The sequence below is a fragment of the Lytechinus variegatus genome, chromosome 3, assembly GCF_018143015.1.
Source record: "Lytechinus variegatus isolate NC3 chromosome 3, Lvar_3.0, whole genome shotgun sequence".
Classification (NCBI taxonomy): domain Eukaryota; kingdom Metazoa; phylum Echinodermata; class Echinoidea; order Temnopleuroida; family Toxopneustidae; genus Lytechinus; species Lytechinus variegatus.
In genome coordinates, this window is record NC_054742.1 from 74,318,416 (window position 1) to 74,335,585 (window position 17,170).

The 17,170-nt window shown below is 33.6% G+C and overlaps 1 protein-coding gene across 11 annotated transcripts in view; it reads left to right on the forward strand.

Moving 5' to 3' along the window:
- Positions 1-17,170, forward strand: part of LOC121411917 (voltage-dependent calcium channel subunit alpha-2/delta-2-like) — an 87,930-nt gene that overhangs the window by 55,166 nt on the left and 15,594 nt on the right. For 9 of the 11 annotated variants that reach the window (XM_041604811.1, XM_041604809.1, XM_041604810.1 and 6 more), the window contains 8 exons: positions 1,097-1,120; positions 10,321-10,392; positions 11,106-11,177; positions 12,448-12,509; positions 13,517-13,587; positions 14,112-14,157; positions 16,334-16,467; positions 16,965-17,058. In XM_041604811.1, coding sequence (XP_041460745.1) covers positions 1,097-1,120; positions 10,321-10,392; positions 11,106-11,177; positions 12,448-12,509; positions 13,517-13,587; positions 14,112-14,157; positions 16,334-16,467; positions 16,965-17,058 — 575 coding nt within the window. The remainder of the gene's footprint in view (positions 1-1,096; positions 1,121-10,320; positions 10,393-11,105; positions 11,178-12,447; positions 12,510-13,516; positions 13,588-14,111; positions 14,158-16,333; positions 16,468-16,964; positions 17,059-17,170) is intronic. The other 2 variants (XM_041604817.1, XM_041604812.1) reach the window with 1 other exon arrangement.

Sequence of the window (17,170 nt, forward strand, 5' to 3'; positions counted from 1 at the left end):
ATCTTCTCATGGGCAAATTTTGATTCAAATCCAACACCACATTGAATCATTTGTTTTATTGGGCTATTGTTTTTTTTTCCATGGACCATATTCATTCACCATCATCATCTTCACTAATATTTTGGTTTGTGCTGGGATGCCATTATCAAGATGTTTCAGATATATATTACCAGGATTATTGTGTGAGATTCTTTAATCTCTAAAATCCTTTTCAGTTTGGTCATGCACTAAGAATTTACCAGCCATCATAAGATATCATGAATGAATTTGATTTTGCTTTCCATTTTGCATTCACACCAAGATTGTTTGGGAATATCACAAAATGATACTCATATTCCACCCCCCCCCCAAAAAAAAAATATATATATATTTATACAGCACAAGTTTATTCCTCATCAGCTCATAGAAATCCTTCATTGTATTCCAAAATTCAAATTTTTCCAGATTTTCTTGATTTGTCAGCATTTATTCCTTCCAACCAACAAAAAAGTAAACCTTTAAATATATTTTGCTGTGAAACTTTTGACATACTTTGATGAACTCTAGGGACTCATTTTTCTCTGAATGAATGATTAAAAATCAACAACATGTGAACGGTTGATGCATGAACAACTGAATGAGAAGTTGCTGAAAAGTATACTTCCGATAAACACATTTATCATGATAACTTGTCTCCCCAGAAACCTTTGGAATTATAGCATATTGAGAAGGACTGTACTTGCATATTATCCTGTACCTTTCAATAATAAGGTGCAAAATTGATTTTACTCTGCATTACATAGGTAAAAATTATTAATAAAGTACCTGTGCCTCAAGTAATAAGGATGCCCAGGCATTTTCAGTATATGTTTGGGCTAGCAACAACAGATTTTAAGACCTTACGAAAAAAAATCCACATGGCTATCACTGAAATTAATCTTTCATCAATAAAAACAGTATCATTTTGATTTTATTTAACATCCTGACATGTTTAACTCATGATTTTCTGTTGCTTTTTATTTTTGTGACATCCAAGAATGCAAACATATTACTACTCTCATCATCCTTCTCTTCCATCTCAAATTTCTTCTCTTTTTTGTGTCGGTGATACTAACAGGAACTGATCGAATCAATCCTCGAGGTACCCTTAAAAACCATATCCCCCCTCCTCTCTCTCTATTTCCCATTCTGCGGGAATATCCCCCCCCAAGTTAGTGAGAGAGCGAGTGGATGGCTCTCTCGTACACGCCAAGTTGTATTTATTTGATTCTGCAACCTATATCATATCTATCTCCTTATACTCTCATGAAGTGTATGTGTCTGTCTTTGCATCTCATATACTCTATGTAGTCATGTGCAGGGTTGACTGGTGTGGACTGTATGTATTGTTTTCTCACAAAATCGAGTCTGCTTGACACATCAGTAGACAATTTAAAATAAAATCTTATTTCTCCCCTCCCCCACAGTTAACACATTATGTTGAAAATAATCACGATCGGTCGGCATGATGATGACGTCAAAAAGTATTGAGCCAGAGAGGCTCTGGATTGCTCAGTGCATGTGCAGTAATATGATTTTTAAAGAACTTTGCCTAAGTATGATTAGTGAATTGATTTTTGATTAATGCAGAAAAGGCTTTAGATTAATGACTTTATTTGCCAACTATTATTTATGGGTAGTATGGAATACTCATGCATTGTGCATGAATTATTTTGCCTGCTTTTGCAAGTGACAACACTTATATTTTGAATAGCAGTGGATCACCTTGATAAATTGAAGTTTTCTATAATATTTTATTGTCACCACACTTATTAGAATGATTGGGTAGATAAGAAAGAATTTTTTATTTTATTTTAATGTGGAAACCCCTTTATCTATAAAGATAGAATTGAATTATATAAGAATTCATTAACTGGTTAAGAGCTGCGTATGTAATTAGATCTTACAAATGTTTTAAGAGATGACTATAATTTCTAATTGAGCAAAATTTAAACTTTGTATGGATACATGGAAATATATTCCTAAAATGAATCATAAGTAAGTTGGGACATATGCTGTAAGTTTAAGAGAGGTTATCTGAGAATATAAACTGGGTTTCAAAGAAACTGATTAAACTTTTACAAAGGCACTGTACAAATTCCACTCAGTCAAAATGACCAATATTAATTTTTTACACAGGCTAGCTTCAATAATCTTTACTGAGCACACACATCAAGAGATCACAGAGAGGCCATAGCCTCTTAAATCAATTGGTTTCTTAATCCAAAATCACAAAATTAAAAAAAAAGACCAATTAAAATAAGATAGGATTAAACAAGCTTCACAGTTTATTACACATGTCTTTCAAAGGCATGTTTAAGTTTAAGCGATTTTCTCAATCACAAAAGGTGGTTTCAGACCGCCTCGAAGATCGTCAGTTCCAGGTTTTTTTTTATCGGGATATTAACCCTGATCAGAAAATACCAAGTATATTGTCAAAGTGAAAGCAAATTAGGCGTAATCTCCCCGAAAGAAAATACTCATTATTAAAATAGTAGTACTTGTCAAAATTACAAGAACTTTCGCGGGGGTTTTTCCAAGGTTGCAGGTATTTTGGCAATGTGAAAGCAATTTATGGGAACTTTTAGCCCAGTGTGTAGTTGGGCGCGGGCGCCGTGGGTAGCTGCTGAGCTAGTGATTTTGAATCTTGCGCCTTGCCTGCTTATCAGACCATACTGCGCATGCTTGTAATTTCATGAACTTATCCTGAAGGGTATGTTTCGGGGTAGTGTGAATGCAGGAATAATTAATGGGTATTTTTTAGCCCAAAAAAGTTCTTGTAATTTAACAGGGATTCTTATGATCGAGGCGGTTTGAAACCACCTACTGATGCTTCAGAAAGTTAACATCTTTAAATCACTGGAACTGTCACACAGCCACACACAGATCCCTGTAAGCGGGGGATAATCTGAACTGTGTGTACATGTATTTATGTATCCCAAACAGTCACACACACCCACACAGATACAGACTGTGTTCAGATTATCTCGCTGCTTATCAAGAAATCTCCCTGAGATCTGTGTGTGATTATTCCAGTAAGTTAAAATTTTGATGTTAACTTCCTGTAACTTCTCCTTTTTTAATCCCATCTCATTTTCACTTGTCTTTCTTTTTCCATTTAGTGACTTTGTATTCTGAAACATATTGATGTGAGAGGCTAACCTTTCTGGAATTGAACCATTCTATTAATACCTGATGTGTGCTTTGTAAAGATAATTGAAGCTATACAGGTGTTGAAATACTGTTCATTTTGACTGAGTGAAAATTGTGCAGTGCCCTTGTAAAAATTTCTCTTTGGAACCCAGTTTAGAAAGGAGATTTTTGTTGTCTGGATCTGTCAGGGAAATATATTTTTGTAAAATATAAAGAGATTAGATAAATTATTGATCATCTTCATATTCTTCAATAAAAATTTGTAAGTAGAAAGGAAAAAATAACCTGTGCTATCATACAGGTAGTATTTTACTGGTTAGATGGATATTATGTTAAATGATATTGGTGTGGTGTTTTTTTAACAATGATTTATATTTTACTAAATTTTCATCTCATACAGTTAACCTACTTTTGATGATTTGTATTCTGTATGTTAAAAATATTCTATTAACAACACGTCACTAATATTAGCAGTTGTAAAACACATTGACAAGTGGTCTTTGAGCTCATATCTTGTATGAACACAGTAAATAAAGATGTAGTATTATGAATATTTGCTTTAATAGAAGACCCTATTTCAAAAGTATTATGGACTTTGTAATAACAATCAGAATTAAAGTTCTCAGAGATGCAAATTAGCTTTTGAAAGGAGTTAAGCAAGTAACATTTGCATGATGTATCATTCATGAAGCTAATTTTGTAGAGTTAACTGTTTCCCACATGAAGTCATTATAGGGAATGTAATGAAGTGCATTCATTTTCTAAATTAATGACACTGGGTGAGATGTTTCATGTCTTCATTTTAAGATTTCTAAGTTTTTTGATAATGGGGATCTATACTTGATTTGTCATAGTGGCTCATTAAAAGTATTTGATGTTTAATAACTATAGATGAAACTACTCCTATAATCAAATTGGATGATGTTCATGTTTAAACAGAGAATATAATAGTGAAATTAGTGTAATATTCCTCAAGAATGGGCCATAATGCCTTTTACCTGAATTCTATTATTACAGACCTTGGGTTAAAATTCTTTTGGGTTAAAAAAATGTCTATAAAGTTATTTTAAACAACCCAATGTTGAATTTAAAGATTCTACTCCTTAGCAAAATAATTATACCATGTGGTTTTTATGTTCCATTAACCCCACCCATATAATCTTCATATTTGCGCTGGTCCCAGTTTGCCCCCAAGTCAGTTTTGTGAGAAACATCCCTTTCTAGATATCTTTGCTCCTCTTGATTTAATCCTATAATATAAGTCAACCCTGTCACCCTGATTCCCAAGCTTGCATAGCAAGCTACACTAGAAAAAGTTTTAGAAATGAATTTGCCTTCAAAATTGACAGTTTTCTATACTTGGCAGCTAGCCTTGATAGAGTGAAAAATCCCTATGATGATGATCATTTCTTTCAGTTTACATACAATCTTATCTAAATCATCTTCATTTCACTCTTAGTCATAATACATTCATGTTGAAATTTCCAGAAAAAAAGTGACTTGGTATCGGGGTTGGATTTCTCTTCCAATAAATCAGTAAAATTTTCTGTTCTTAGTTCGTCCCTTCATACTTCATTCTCTGTAGGGTTTTCATTTCTATCCCTTTTTCAATTGTTCACATTGATTTGATTAAAAAATGTCATTGCGTTAATATAGCATGATTTCATGTTGTTATCAGTCGATGTGACCCTTGCTCATGTGGCAGTTGAATATATCCTCAGTCTAAATCTCTCCAAAGTCAAATGTTAAAGAGTGTTAACAGGGGTAGTAGCCCTCATGTTAGCTCAGGGCAACAAGGCAGTTGTCATGGGTACCATCCTTGTCTGCCATGCTGCCCTTTTCTCTCACACCTACAGAAGTCCTAATGCAATATTTCAAGCGTGCTAAGAAAGTACTGCTTAGTCCTCTTAGATGGTTGTTGTGAGACCGGGAAGGTATTTCACAAATGAACTTGGCTGACGTTTTATCCGACAAGTTCAATTTTATCTGATGGTAGCAATAGTAACGGTGCTTCTCATCAGCCAGCCGGAATAATGAAAAGATGTTAGATCTGGCAACATGTCAGACAAACATGTTGATGAAACTGCCCTTTAGAAGGGGCTATGGTCTTTAGTTCCAATAATTTTTAAGATATGGGTGGCTTCCAAAATGCAGATTGGGTAGCAACTGCTGCTTGAGTAAGTGTCACAGAGTCTGCAATTGTCCATCTTAGCTGTTTTTGGTAACTCCTCATGTGTTTAAAAGGTGACACTTTCCTTGTTGTTTACAAGAATGGGAAGTTGTGTTTCTCCAAGTTGTTTCATGGTGATCCATCTTGCATTCATTTCATCTTCAGTTGTTCCTGGTTTGTACCCCCATCTCTTCATCATCAACGCTGTCTCCTGTTACCATCATCATAAATTTGTATTTTCCCAACTTTCATTCTAGTCCTTTCCCTCTTCATCCCCATTCATCTATCTGTTTTCACCCATTTTCCATGATAATTATGATTTTGTTTTCATTGTGTTTTGTTTATGCTCGATCATCATTCCACGTCATATAATTTTACCCTCACCCATAATTTACGCAATTCAAAACAATTAAATGCAGACAAAACACTTCATTGATTGAACAATAAATTGTGTAAGATCACTTTTCTATTTTTTAAAGTAATTCAAGTAAGTTTGCTTGCACAGTTAATTACATGACAGATAGGCCATGAAATTGATATAGTTGCACAATAGTTTTTGTAAAGTCTTAAAGCTTTTATTTTCAAATTTAACTTTCCTTCTTCAGAACTTTAAATATTTTTCCTTCAGATTTTTTTTCCTTATTATTTATCAAGAAGTCACATATTTCACCCATGTTATTGTAAGTTGATCATTTATTTCTTGAAAAATTTGATGGACTCCGCATACACTGAACACAATTTTGCGTAGATGGTACATCATAAAGAAGTGAGAAGTCTCTATTATTTGGCAATTTTAATGTGAAATAGCATTTATGCTACTTTAGAGATTTGTTTATCTTCTCAACACCCTCCCTATCATATAGAAGAGTGGTTTGCTGTGGTGTTGTATTCCATTTGTTTAACTATGTCAGTGGGTAAACCTTGCCCCTGCGTTCTGTTGACTAAGAAAGGTTTGCAGTGAAATGTTCATGGAATTGTATGTGTTCATATTCCCCCAGTTATACATGTTTTCATATCCCCAACATGTATTATTTGCATGAAGCCAAGAGGATGTTGAATACTATAGAGTAAGTTTGAAGGTGGTCATTCAATTTTTCATGACTTCTAAAAACACCTTTTTTCAATTTTGATGGATTTATTTACTTATTTATCTAATGAATTTATTCTTAATCTGTCATTGTTATTATTACATATATCTTACTGATTTTGTTCTATTTGATATATTTATCATTATTATTGTAATTTTTTTTTGGGGGGAGGGCTTGAAAGAATATGGCTATATACACCATTTTATTAGGCTTTTAGTCATTTATGAAAACACTATGTAGAAAGTGGTAACCTATCCTTCTAGTTTACAGTAACTTGAATAAATGCTCTCACTTATTGATTTAATACTGATATATTTCTAGAAACTAATGTAGAATGGATACAGGTCATGTGATATTCCTCACTCACCAGGAGAAGAAAGCAAGACTTTTTTGTGTGAAAAAAACAAGGGTATTCTGAGGAAGGTGTGCCTACATAGACAAACCTGACAACTTTTATCAGGTCTGCTGTCCCTGGAATAGAATTACCTGATACTACTATAAAAAGTTTTCGCAACCATTATGCAGACGCTTTCTGGGGCTTAGAGAATCTATCGTCAAAAGCCTTTTTCATGACAAAGCAGCTTATGTCGAAAAACGCTGAATCAAAACAGCAGTGTAGTTTTTGACAAACAACATATATTTGCAATTTTTTTGACAGCTCTGAAATCTTTGGACAATCTGCTGTCTCAGTTTTACTAAATTTTGACAAAGACCCTTAACATTGTGATTTGACACGCATTTTCAATCGATTTACTTTGTTGTAGAATCTATCCCTGTTGCAAAACTCGCTAATGAACTTGTATACAGCAACCTGTCCACGAAGACCTCTTGGGTCTGCTTTTCTTGTGTTGTCAGACAGTTGATTCTAAGCTTGAGTTGCTGTACTAGAATTAATTGTTCTACTAAATAAGCAATGGTGGGTTGGGGGTTGGTTATTTTTTTAGAAGATATCTTACATAATTGTGTATTTAAGAATAAGATGGGATGAACCACCTTCACACTTCTCTAACACCTCTCCGAAGAGTCCTCCATGAAGCATCTTGTCAGTGGTTTTTGCTGACGACAAATTTGCTCTGAGCCAATCAGATGCAAGGATTTTAGTAGCTTGTGTACTGAAAATTAACTGCTTGGTGAAAGTGCTCCCTTGGTTTCAGCAGATAGCTACATTGTATAATCAACCCAATAACATCAAAAGGCCACTACAACCTTAATGAGATGAATCAGAATTTCTGTGAAAGTACAGTGCTGCATATTACTCGTATTTTATTCATTATTCATGTGAATTTTTTGTGGTGATATGTTTGAATGCCTATCATAGCAACCAATCAGGCATGGTATGGTCCTTTTAGATTATCTAAAGGGGCTGTCATCCATTGAAATGCTATCAAACTCTCTCATAATGAATTCCAGATGAAGCTGCGGAAATGAGCTTTTGGGAATTTTCAGATTGTGAGATGGCTTTTCCAATTATGGTCCAAAAAAATGAAAGAGAATTAAAACACAGATGATTGAATGATGAATTACTAGTTTTATGCAGCAGTGCACTTGAACTGTGTCTGTGGTTGATATACTATGTTCATGCATATACCCTCATCATATATCATTGGTCCTTTTACTGTTCTTGTATCCCTCCACATATGTAATGTAACCCTATCATATCCAATACTGTAAAACCATTGTTATTGCCAGATTATGAAATGATTCAAAACACCTTTTCTGTTTTTTTTCTTTTATTAACTACAGTAATACTTACTTAAAGTCCTAAGATGCTTAGATCAATATTTGGAAGACCCTATTTCTGTCATATATCTCAGATACAGCTCTTACTTTGCGTGGTGTGGAGTAATTGTTATTATCAATACTGTATTGGTGTATTTTAGACACTTCAAACATGATATATATTTGTAAACTTGTATCATTTGTGTAATTTATTTTTCATTAATTGACGAAATATCAAGATTACCTGTGTAATTTTAAATGACATTTGATGAAGTAAAAGAAACGAGTGTTGTAGGAAATCATGTAGCATTTAATTGTCCATGGGGATTTTTTTTTATGCTGAGATCTTTAACCTGTCTGCATGTTCCAACTATCATGAACTTCAATAGCTTTATATTCATGGCTGTGTCTTTGTTTACTAACCGCATGGCATTACCACCCATGCATGTTTCTGTTATGACATGGCCTGTTTTATCATCCATTATCATCTTATTTTAATTGTGTATGTTGCATGTCATCAGTCGACCCTTTTCATGTTTCATGATTTGTTCTGCATGATATTAATCAGTTTTTATTGGATGATTTGTCATTTATCTTCTTAAAACACTCTTAAAGTTTTGAGCTCACAACTTTATTAAATGCTGACTAAGAATGGCACTAGCAGCAAGTCAAGGTGACTCTTTTTCTGGGTCACTTTAACTCAGAATAGACTTAACTTTCCATTATTTTCATTTCAAATAGAATTTGACACTGCAGAATTAATAGTGGTAATTTTCTGACCTACAAAATTACCATTTGATACTTGGTCAGCTATTCACATCTAGTTTATAGTGGGGATTATTTGATTTTAAGAGCAAATTTCCCTCAAATTGTTAAATACTGGTCACCAGCTCAAAGATTTTGCTTTTCTGAACTTCGAATTTGTTGTATTTCTTTGAGAGGTAGTTAATTCTGTACGGAATATAGTAATAATAGGATTGATATGTGACATTTTCCATCAATTTCACCCTAAATTTATAATCCTTTGTCTATCAAATGACTGATGCTAGTTAAGTAATTAAAGTTTATCATTTAATGGTCACTTTGATTTCAAATTTGTACTTTTAACATATCAAACATGGTAAATATGTTTCTGATTTGTGTTGAATGTGACATTCGTATGAAGACATGCCTCTTGATCTTTTTTAGCGTTTGGAAGTTTATTTCCAAATTGTTTTATTTGTTTCTACAAACTTATATAAATGCCATAGTTGACCCCATTTATTTCCTTATTGATCTGGATATCCTTGTACTTAAATGTTTTGGGAAATTTTTTTTAAAGATTTTTATTCCATGATACATTGATGCTTCCTTTGAAAGAAGGAAGTATGTGTGATTTTGAAATATTTTTTTGTGTTTCATAGTTCACTTATAACTTACATAATAGATTTGATGCTTTCTTTTGAACTTACATGTATTCTGTCTACTTTAATCTTTGTATTCTGTAAATACAATCAATGTATATGTTTTTAAGATGCTGTTGCATGCCAGAAAGCATGGATATCAGATCGATAAACCCTTAGTTGTTAATTTGTATTATAGTTGTATGTAGTGCATGATGAAATAATGATTATAGAAATGATTTATGTACAGTAATGGTTGATTGCACAATGTTGTATACGTGTGTTTTAGAATAATAAATTGTGTAAACCAATAGCAGATCCGAATCCCAATAAAGTTTGAAACACTTGTGTTGGCTTGTAAGTAATTTCAGTATTCATTTACCTTTCAAAACAATATCTGTTACAATAAAAATAGTGCCAGTTTTCAGCTTATGACTTCATTTTTTCCAATTAATAGTCGACTTATTTTTGCATGGGGTACATATAAATCAAACAACTCAAAAATGATATGTCCCCCATTTAGTTACATATTATCAAATTGTTTCGATGATGGCACTTTGAAAGACATTGCTATTTTGTGTTGATAACAGAAAATTTGTCAAATTCTGGCACTTAAGAATATTCCTTGATGAATTGTTAATTGTCTACATTAAAATACAGAATTTTGATGGGGAATTCATTGACCCTATTACTGGTATAGTTTGCACTTAGATAAAGTCCCTTCACAGCTATATACTCACTTGATGGCCAAATTGAATGTTACATGTATATATTTCCTGTATCTGTGTAGTTGAACTATTTGTCTGATCCGCCAAATGTCGACTTCTTGGAAGTAGAGTACGAGACGGAAGAAAAGAAAGTGGTGAGTGTTTGTCGACTTTTGATCATTCTCCATCGCAAAATAGATACTGTAAATTGGAACTATATTACAATTAATGATTGAGGTCATTTCACTGCTCTTGTTTTTGTAGCAAAGTATGAAATTGTCAATGTAGAATTGGTACATTTTGATCTTTTCTGGGTCCCATAACACAAAGGTTAGCGATTAATCGCTAAATGAAATGGCCTATCAAGATTATTGTTGCATGCACAATTTGCTCAGGAGAATAACTAGGAACCAATCAGAATTGTTCTTTCAAAGCAGCGATTAATTACTAATCTTTGTGTTACGGACGCCCAGATGTCTATCATGTGGAATAGCTGTATGACTTTAAACTTGCCTGTCGAAACAATTGCAAAGTGATTAACATTGACATTGGGAATTGGTGAATATTGTAAAAATGTGGCATCATTTTTATAGTACTGAAGGGCCAAGATTCATCAAGATTTTCTTCTTAAACTGATAAGAAGTTCCTCTTTCAATATTTTTAGTGCAGAATCGAACAAGGTTGTATTTCAGTGTTAATTGAACAAAAATGTTTTCAAATCAAATTGAAAGAATTGTTTTCCCTGTCAGTTGGTTTGTAATCTATTTTAGTTATAGGATGGGTGTCAGTTTGTGTTCAAGTGCTTGATTGCAACTTGATTCTTGAGAATATTATATTACACAAATTCAAAATGGATATTTATTCTCAGTTGCGGAGAGACATGATCGACAGGAAATCAGGCACCGTGGAGCTGGAGACTCCAATCATGTCCAGAGATGAGGTGAGAAACATAAACTGACATAATCACTACATTGCAAGGATCTTTCAAACCCATTCAAATTGGCAACACAATCGAATTGCATTTGTTTAAGTAATTTTGTATGCATTATTATAGATTTACATTTTTAAAAATGTATTTGAACACCACTATTAAGAAAAAGGGAAGAATAAAGAACTTGAAGGGATTCAGTGTTCAAATTTTATTGAATGCAGTTATGAGAGTCATACTATAGATTGAAACAAATTTTCCTAATAAAGACATTTTTATTGAAGAGTATATTTTATGTGTAAATTCCATGTTTTTGTCTCACCTGCGAAGCAAAGTGAGACTATAGGCGCCGCTTTTCCGACGGCGGCGGCGGCGTCAACATCAAATCTTAACCTGAGGTTAAGTTTTTGAAATGACGTCATAACTTAGAAAGTATATGGACCTAGTTCATGAAACTTGGCCATAAGGTTAATCAAGTATTACTGAACATTCTATTAGAGTTTCATGTCACATGACCAAGGTCAAAGGTCATTTAGGGTCAATGAACTTAGACCATGTTGGAGGAATCAACATCGAAATCTTAACCTGTGGTTAAGTTTTTGAAATGTCATCATAACTTAGAAAATATATGGACCTAGTTCATGAAACTTGGACATAAGGTTAATCAAGTATCACTGAACATCCTGCATGAGTTTCACGTCACATGACCAAGGTCAAAGGTCATTTAGGGTCAATGAACTTTGGCCGAATTGGCGATATCTGTTGAATTCCCATCATAACTTTGAAAGTTTATGGATCTGATTCATGAAACTTGGACATAATAGTAATCAAGCATCACTGAAAATTTTGTGCAAGTTTCAGGTCTCATGATTAAGGTCAAAGGTCATTTAGGGTCAATGAACTTTGGCCATGTTGGGGTTTTTTGTTGAATAACCATCATATCTCTGTAAGTTTATTGGTCTAGTTCATAAAAAGTGGACATAAGAGGAACCATGTATCACTGAACATCTTGTGCGAGTTAGAGTAGTATTCAAAGTCAGCACTGCTGCTACATTGAACCGCGTGATGCAGGTGAGACGGCCAGAGGCATTCCACTTGTTTTAATAATGTATTGATATGTTGTAATAATTGGGTTGCCAGATCTTATGTGTACATTCATTTTAACTTTGTTTTACAGTTCAGATAAAAGAAGATAAGTCATTATTTTGGGGGGTAAATCTTCAAACAATTAATTTTGATTGAAAGAATTTGCTTCTAATTAATTTTCTCTTTTTTGTCACAGAGATATTTGGAATATGTGAACATGACCTATTCTTATACATTCATAGACAACACGACATTCAGGTAAGAGTGCTTCTAATTCAAAGGAACATTTTACAAAACAAAATTTTATTTTTATGAACTGTTGTCCTAATCTACCCAAATCCCTGCATGTGATTGGCTAAGAGCTAGTTTGTCAGTGAAACTCATTGACAATTACATCCTTTCACATTCCCTGGTAATAAAGGTCCAAGTTTTAGGTTTTTAATGCCATGAAAACCAACTAAACAACCTTAGTAGCACTTTGATGATTCATATGGATTGAAGAATGTTTTCATTTATCTAATCAAAATCATTTTGAAAAGAAAATATTGTAGCATTGTGGAGATCTATTCTGGCTGTAAATAATTATGTTCTAAGATTGGTCAACCAATGTGATGGAAACAGTGTTTTGCTGACCATTTCAGCCCATATACGTTGAGAGCCCTTACGCATTATGAACAATTAGGAGGCAGTGTAGCTCAGTCGGTTAGAGCGCATGTTTAAGATAAGATCGTAGATCTCAACGTGAGGGGTTTGAGTCCCGCTCATGCCGGAACATGTCTAACAAAAATCTGATGCTATAGCGTTGTGTGTAAGCGTGCCTCACCACTGTATTCAGTGCAGGTGTGAATGCAGTTGGAAAACATTCCGTCCATCGGAAAGGACGCAAATGTTGGTCCCATGTATACATGTAGAAGAGTCACAACCTATGCACGTTAAAACCAACACACTCTTCTTCAAAGAGTAGGGTGCTCACCTCCCCGGTCCCTGGTACTACAATTAGTACAATACTGCAAGAATCTTCAGGATTGAAGGAAGCAGTCAGTGTAGCTTGAAACCTGAAAACCTTGAAAACAATTACATCCAGCTTGCCAATCACTTTAAAACAACAGTGATTATTTGTTTACTCTAAGAAATAAGAATTTCCAATTGCTTTTGACATTGATGAAAGGTAGATCACAGTAATTAGTGGAAAGTACATGCATTTCTACAATTATTCATGATATGTTATGATGACTCAATTATATAGCTTTGTTTCTGTATTACAGTGTTGCAATTGCTCAGCCCAGCTTTGACCTGTATCAACTCACACCTCCCGAAAATATGAATCTGGTTATGGGTAAGTAAATCAACCATACAAAATGATTTGTAATTAGATGTTTATAATAATGTACAGTATTGTCTACATGTTGAAAATATATCTTGAAAATATTTTTATGATCAATGAATAATGATGATGGTAGTGATGGCTGGTTTGTCAGGGCTGAGTTTAAGTGGCAATTTTGTAAGTTAGTTTATGAGATATGACCAGGGACTTTGGGAGATAAATCCTCTACCTATGCGTCCTATCCGAATCTGACAATCTAGTCTCAATTAATTGTATATTTGAGCAAGCAGAAATTTCTGGAGATGTAAATCTTCTTTGAAAGAGGAAAGATAATTTTCCTTCTTTGTGAAATGACATTATAGACGTTTTCATTCTAGATGATTTTTTTTCCATTAGGTCAATATTTACAATGACTAGATTAGTACTTCAGTGATTATAATTTGGAACATAAATGAGAGAGACTGATGAAGTAATACATGTATTTAAAAGTCTTTTGTTGAATATAAGTATTTGATTTTGTTTTCATTTATTCTTAGAACTGACTAACATCATGGACAGAAATGATATACTCATTGCCCCTTGGTAAGTTTGAGTAATCTTCACAATTCCTTCTTTGGCCACATTCTTTATCATTAATGAAGTCAAAAGCCCTTAATACATGTAGTCCCCAATGTTTCTATTGTTACATAGGGCCTATATTTATGCTACCAATTCAGTGCATATATGTTTTAAATATTCTGTTGATTTCTATCTTGTGTTTCCATTCATACTTTTTTCTTGTTTTTCAGTAGTGATGCATAGATTTCATGTTTGGACCATATATGACAGAATATTTAAGACATATAGCGCATAGAGAACTAGACCAGTTATTATGCGCTTAATAAGTATCCTCTATTATTATTATTATTTTCCCCCTCTTAAAGGAGAATGAAACCATTGGAACAAGATAGCTTGTGTAAAAACAGAAAAATCAAAGAAACAGATCAACAAAAGTTTGAGAAAAATCAGACAAATAATGAGTAAGTTATGAGCATTTGAATATTGCGATCACTAATGCTATGGAGATAGCAAATCGGCAATGCGACAAAGATGTGTGATGTCACTTGTGAACAACTCTCCCCATTACTTCAGTATATATTTTACTTGAATTACCTCTTTTATCACATCTATCCATAGATCATGTGTTCTTTCTACATGAGGGCATGTAATACATATTTTTTAAGAATACATCTTGGTGAAAGAGTTATCATCATAAGAAAAAGTAAAAAGAGACATTTTAAGGGTATTTTATAGTCCATCAAAGGGAAAGTTGTTCATCAGTGACACCACACATCCTTGTCGCATTGCCAATGGGGAGGATCTCCATAGCATTAGTGATTGCAATATTCAAATGCTCATAACTTTCTCATTATTTGTCTGATTTTTCTCAAACTTTCTTATTCTTTGATTTTTCTGTTTCTACACAAGCCTCTTTTTTCCAAAGGTTTCATTCCTCTTTAACGGATATTCATTTTCTGAGTATTTTCTCATTTCATTTGTAATTAATTCTATCAAACAAATCAAATAATCATCATAAATTCTTGTATAATTCCCCTAAAAAAAATACAAGGTACAATTATCATGCATAAACCCTGATTAACCCTTTGAACCCTGAAGGGGTGGCGTTGACCACGTATACACCACATTGACAAAATCCCATGGTTTCAGACCCAACGGCATCTTCCCCCGCTAGTACCCGGACCGAGCCGGCTGAAGTTGTTTACCTTTTTGTAGACCTAGTCTACAAACAGAAATATCAACTTTAGTGACTGTTTTGGGCTCAAAATCTCTGTTTTCCCCAAATTGCTTCCCCATAGTAAGCACGTGACTGGCTGCGTATTACACCGTGTATTACCGCACATACGACACGAGCAACCGCAGAAAAGTGGCATATTTTGGCAATTTTTTATGCTAAATCCTTCCGAAATCATTGCAAACCTTGACTGAAATTATCGACTAAATATTCCTTCATGTACTAGAAAGATGACGTTTTAAAAGATCACCTGACATTTAGAATCCATGTTTTTTAAGTCACATGGCTGTCGGCGAGTATTCCGACCTATCGGGTATATGCTCATTCGCTGGTAGGCTGAATCCCGGCCTATCGGGTTCAAAGGATTAATTTTTACCTCTAATAACTACAAGATCAGATAAGATAAGCAAGTAACAAAGGGGAAAGTAGAGAAATGCATGAGAAACTGAATTAAAAGGGGTTAAACCTTTATTAAGAGCCATTTCAAATGAAGAGAGGTATGGATATGTCTTAAGATTAATAATGAACAGATGATTTAAAATGACTAAGTATATCTGTAAAGCACTTAGAGATGTTGTTCTGATGTTTTAAACATTATTTTTATCTTTTTTAAAATTGGAAAAAGCCAATTCTATAGAGTAAAGGCAATTTTATACTGAAAGAAGTATTACTAACAGTCCTTTCAAGCATGAGGGATTTGAACATGTACTTTCAAGGAGGACATATTGTTATATTTTGTTTGAAAAATTAATGGAAAGGTGCGTTTCATATTTGAATACAATAACACTATACATTGAGAATGAATATAGCAATTAAAATTCACATCGTAGTGAGTTATTAACATATTAGGATATTTTTCACTGGAATATGGAGGACCCTTTTTCATCAAACATTAAGATTTAATTTAATCCAGCTAAAAAACAATTGAGCACTGATATTTTTGTTTCTTTTGATGAACCTTTGCAGGGAATTTTGTGAGCAGTTTGTTGGAATGGATCCTGCTAACATTACAACAGATGATATCAAATCAGCTATCCAGGATACTATCAAGAATAACAGTATAGGCCTTGGAAGTGGTGGAGTTATTGTACTACAAAAATGTAAGTTTGATTTCTTTAGTAGTTAAGAGCATGCTACTGAGACAAAGAGAGAAGAGAATGAAAGGTGTGTGAAACAGGCCTGGGCCCCATCTTATAAAGAGTTACAATTGATCCAATCAATCTCAAGTTTATGGAAATCCATCAATGTCATGATTTTTTCCTTAGGAAACTTGCTCAATGTCCTTTGAAAACAAAGATAATCATACTGAATTGTCAAGAAAACAGTGAAGGTACATGGATGAATATACATCATTTTTAGAAAATATTATGAAGAAATATGTATTTTTAGATGTTGACGTTGCTGGCTTTCCATAGTTACAATTGATCGGATAAGTCGCAACTCTTTGTAAGACGGGGTCCTGGTGTGAAAGTGTGTGAATAAAAAAGGATCGATATATATATATATATATATTATTATTATTTTCGAAATTTTTCATTCAGAGAACTTGGCACGTGTGAAATATGCATGTAATTTGCTTCTGTTTTTTATCCATCAGGTAATGATGAGATGGTGAGAAAACTCCTTGTAGATGCAGAAGTAACAAGTAATTTGTCCTCCTACTGGGAAACAAAGACTGATGATATGGAAGAGTAAGTTTATTTCTTGAGCTAATTTAATTGGCAAGACCTTCTTAACATAATAAAAGAAGTTGGATTTGATTAAAAAGCCCCAAATTGAACAAGCTTAACTGAAAATTACTTC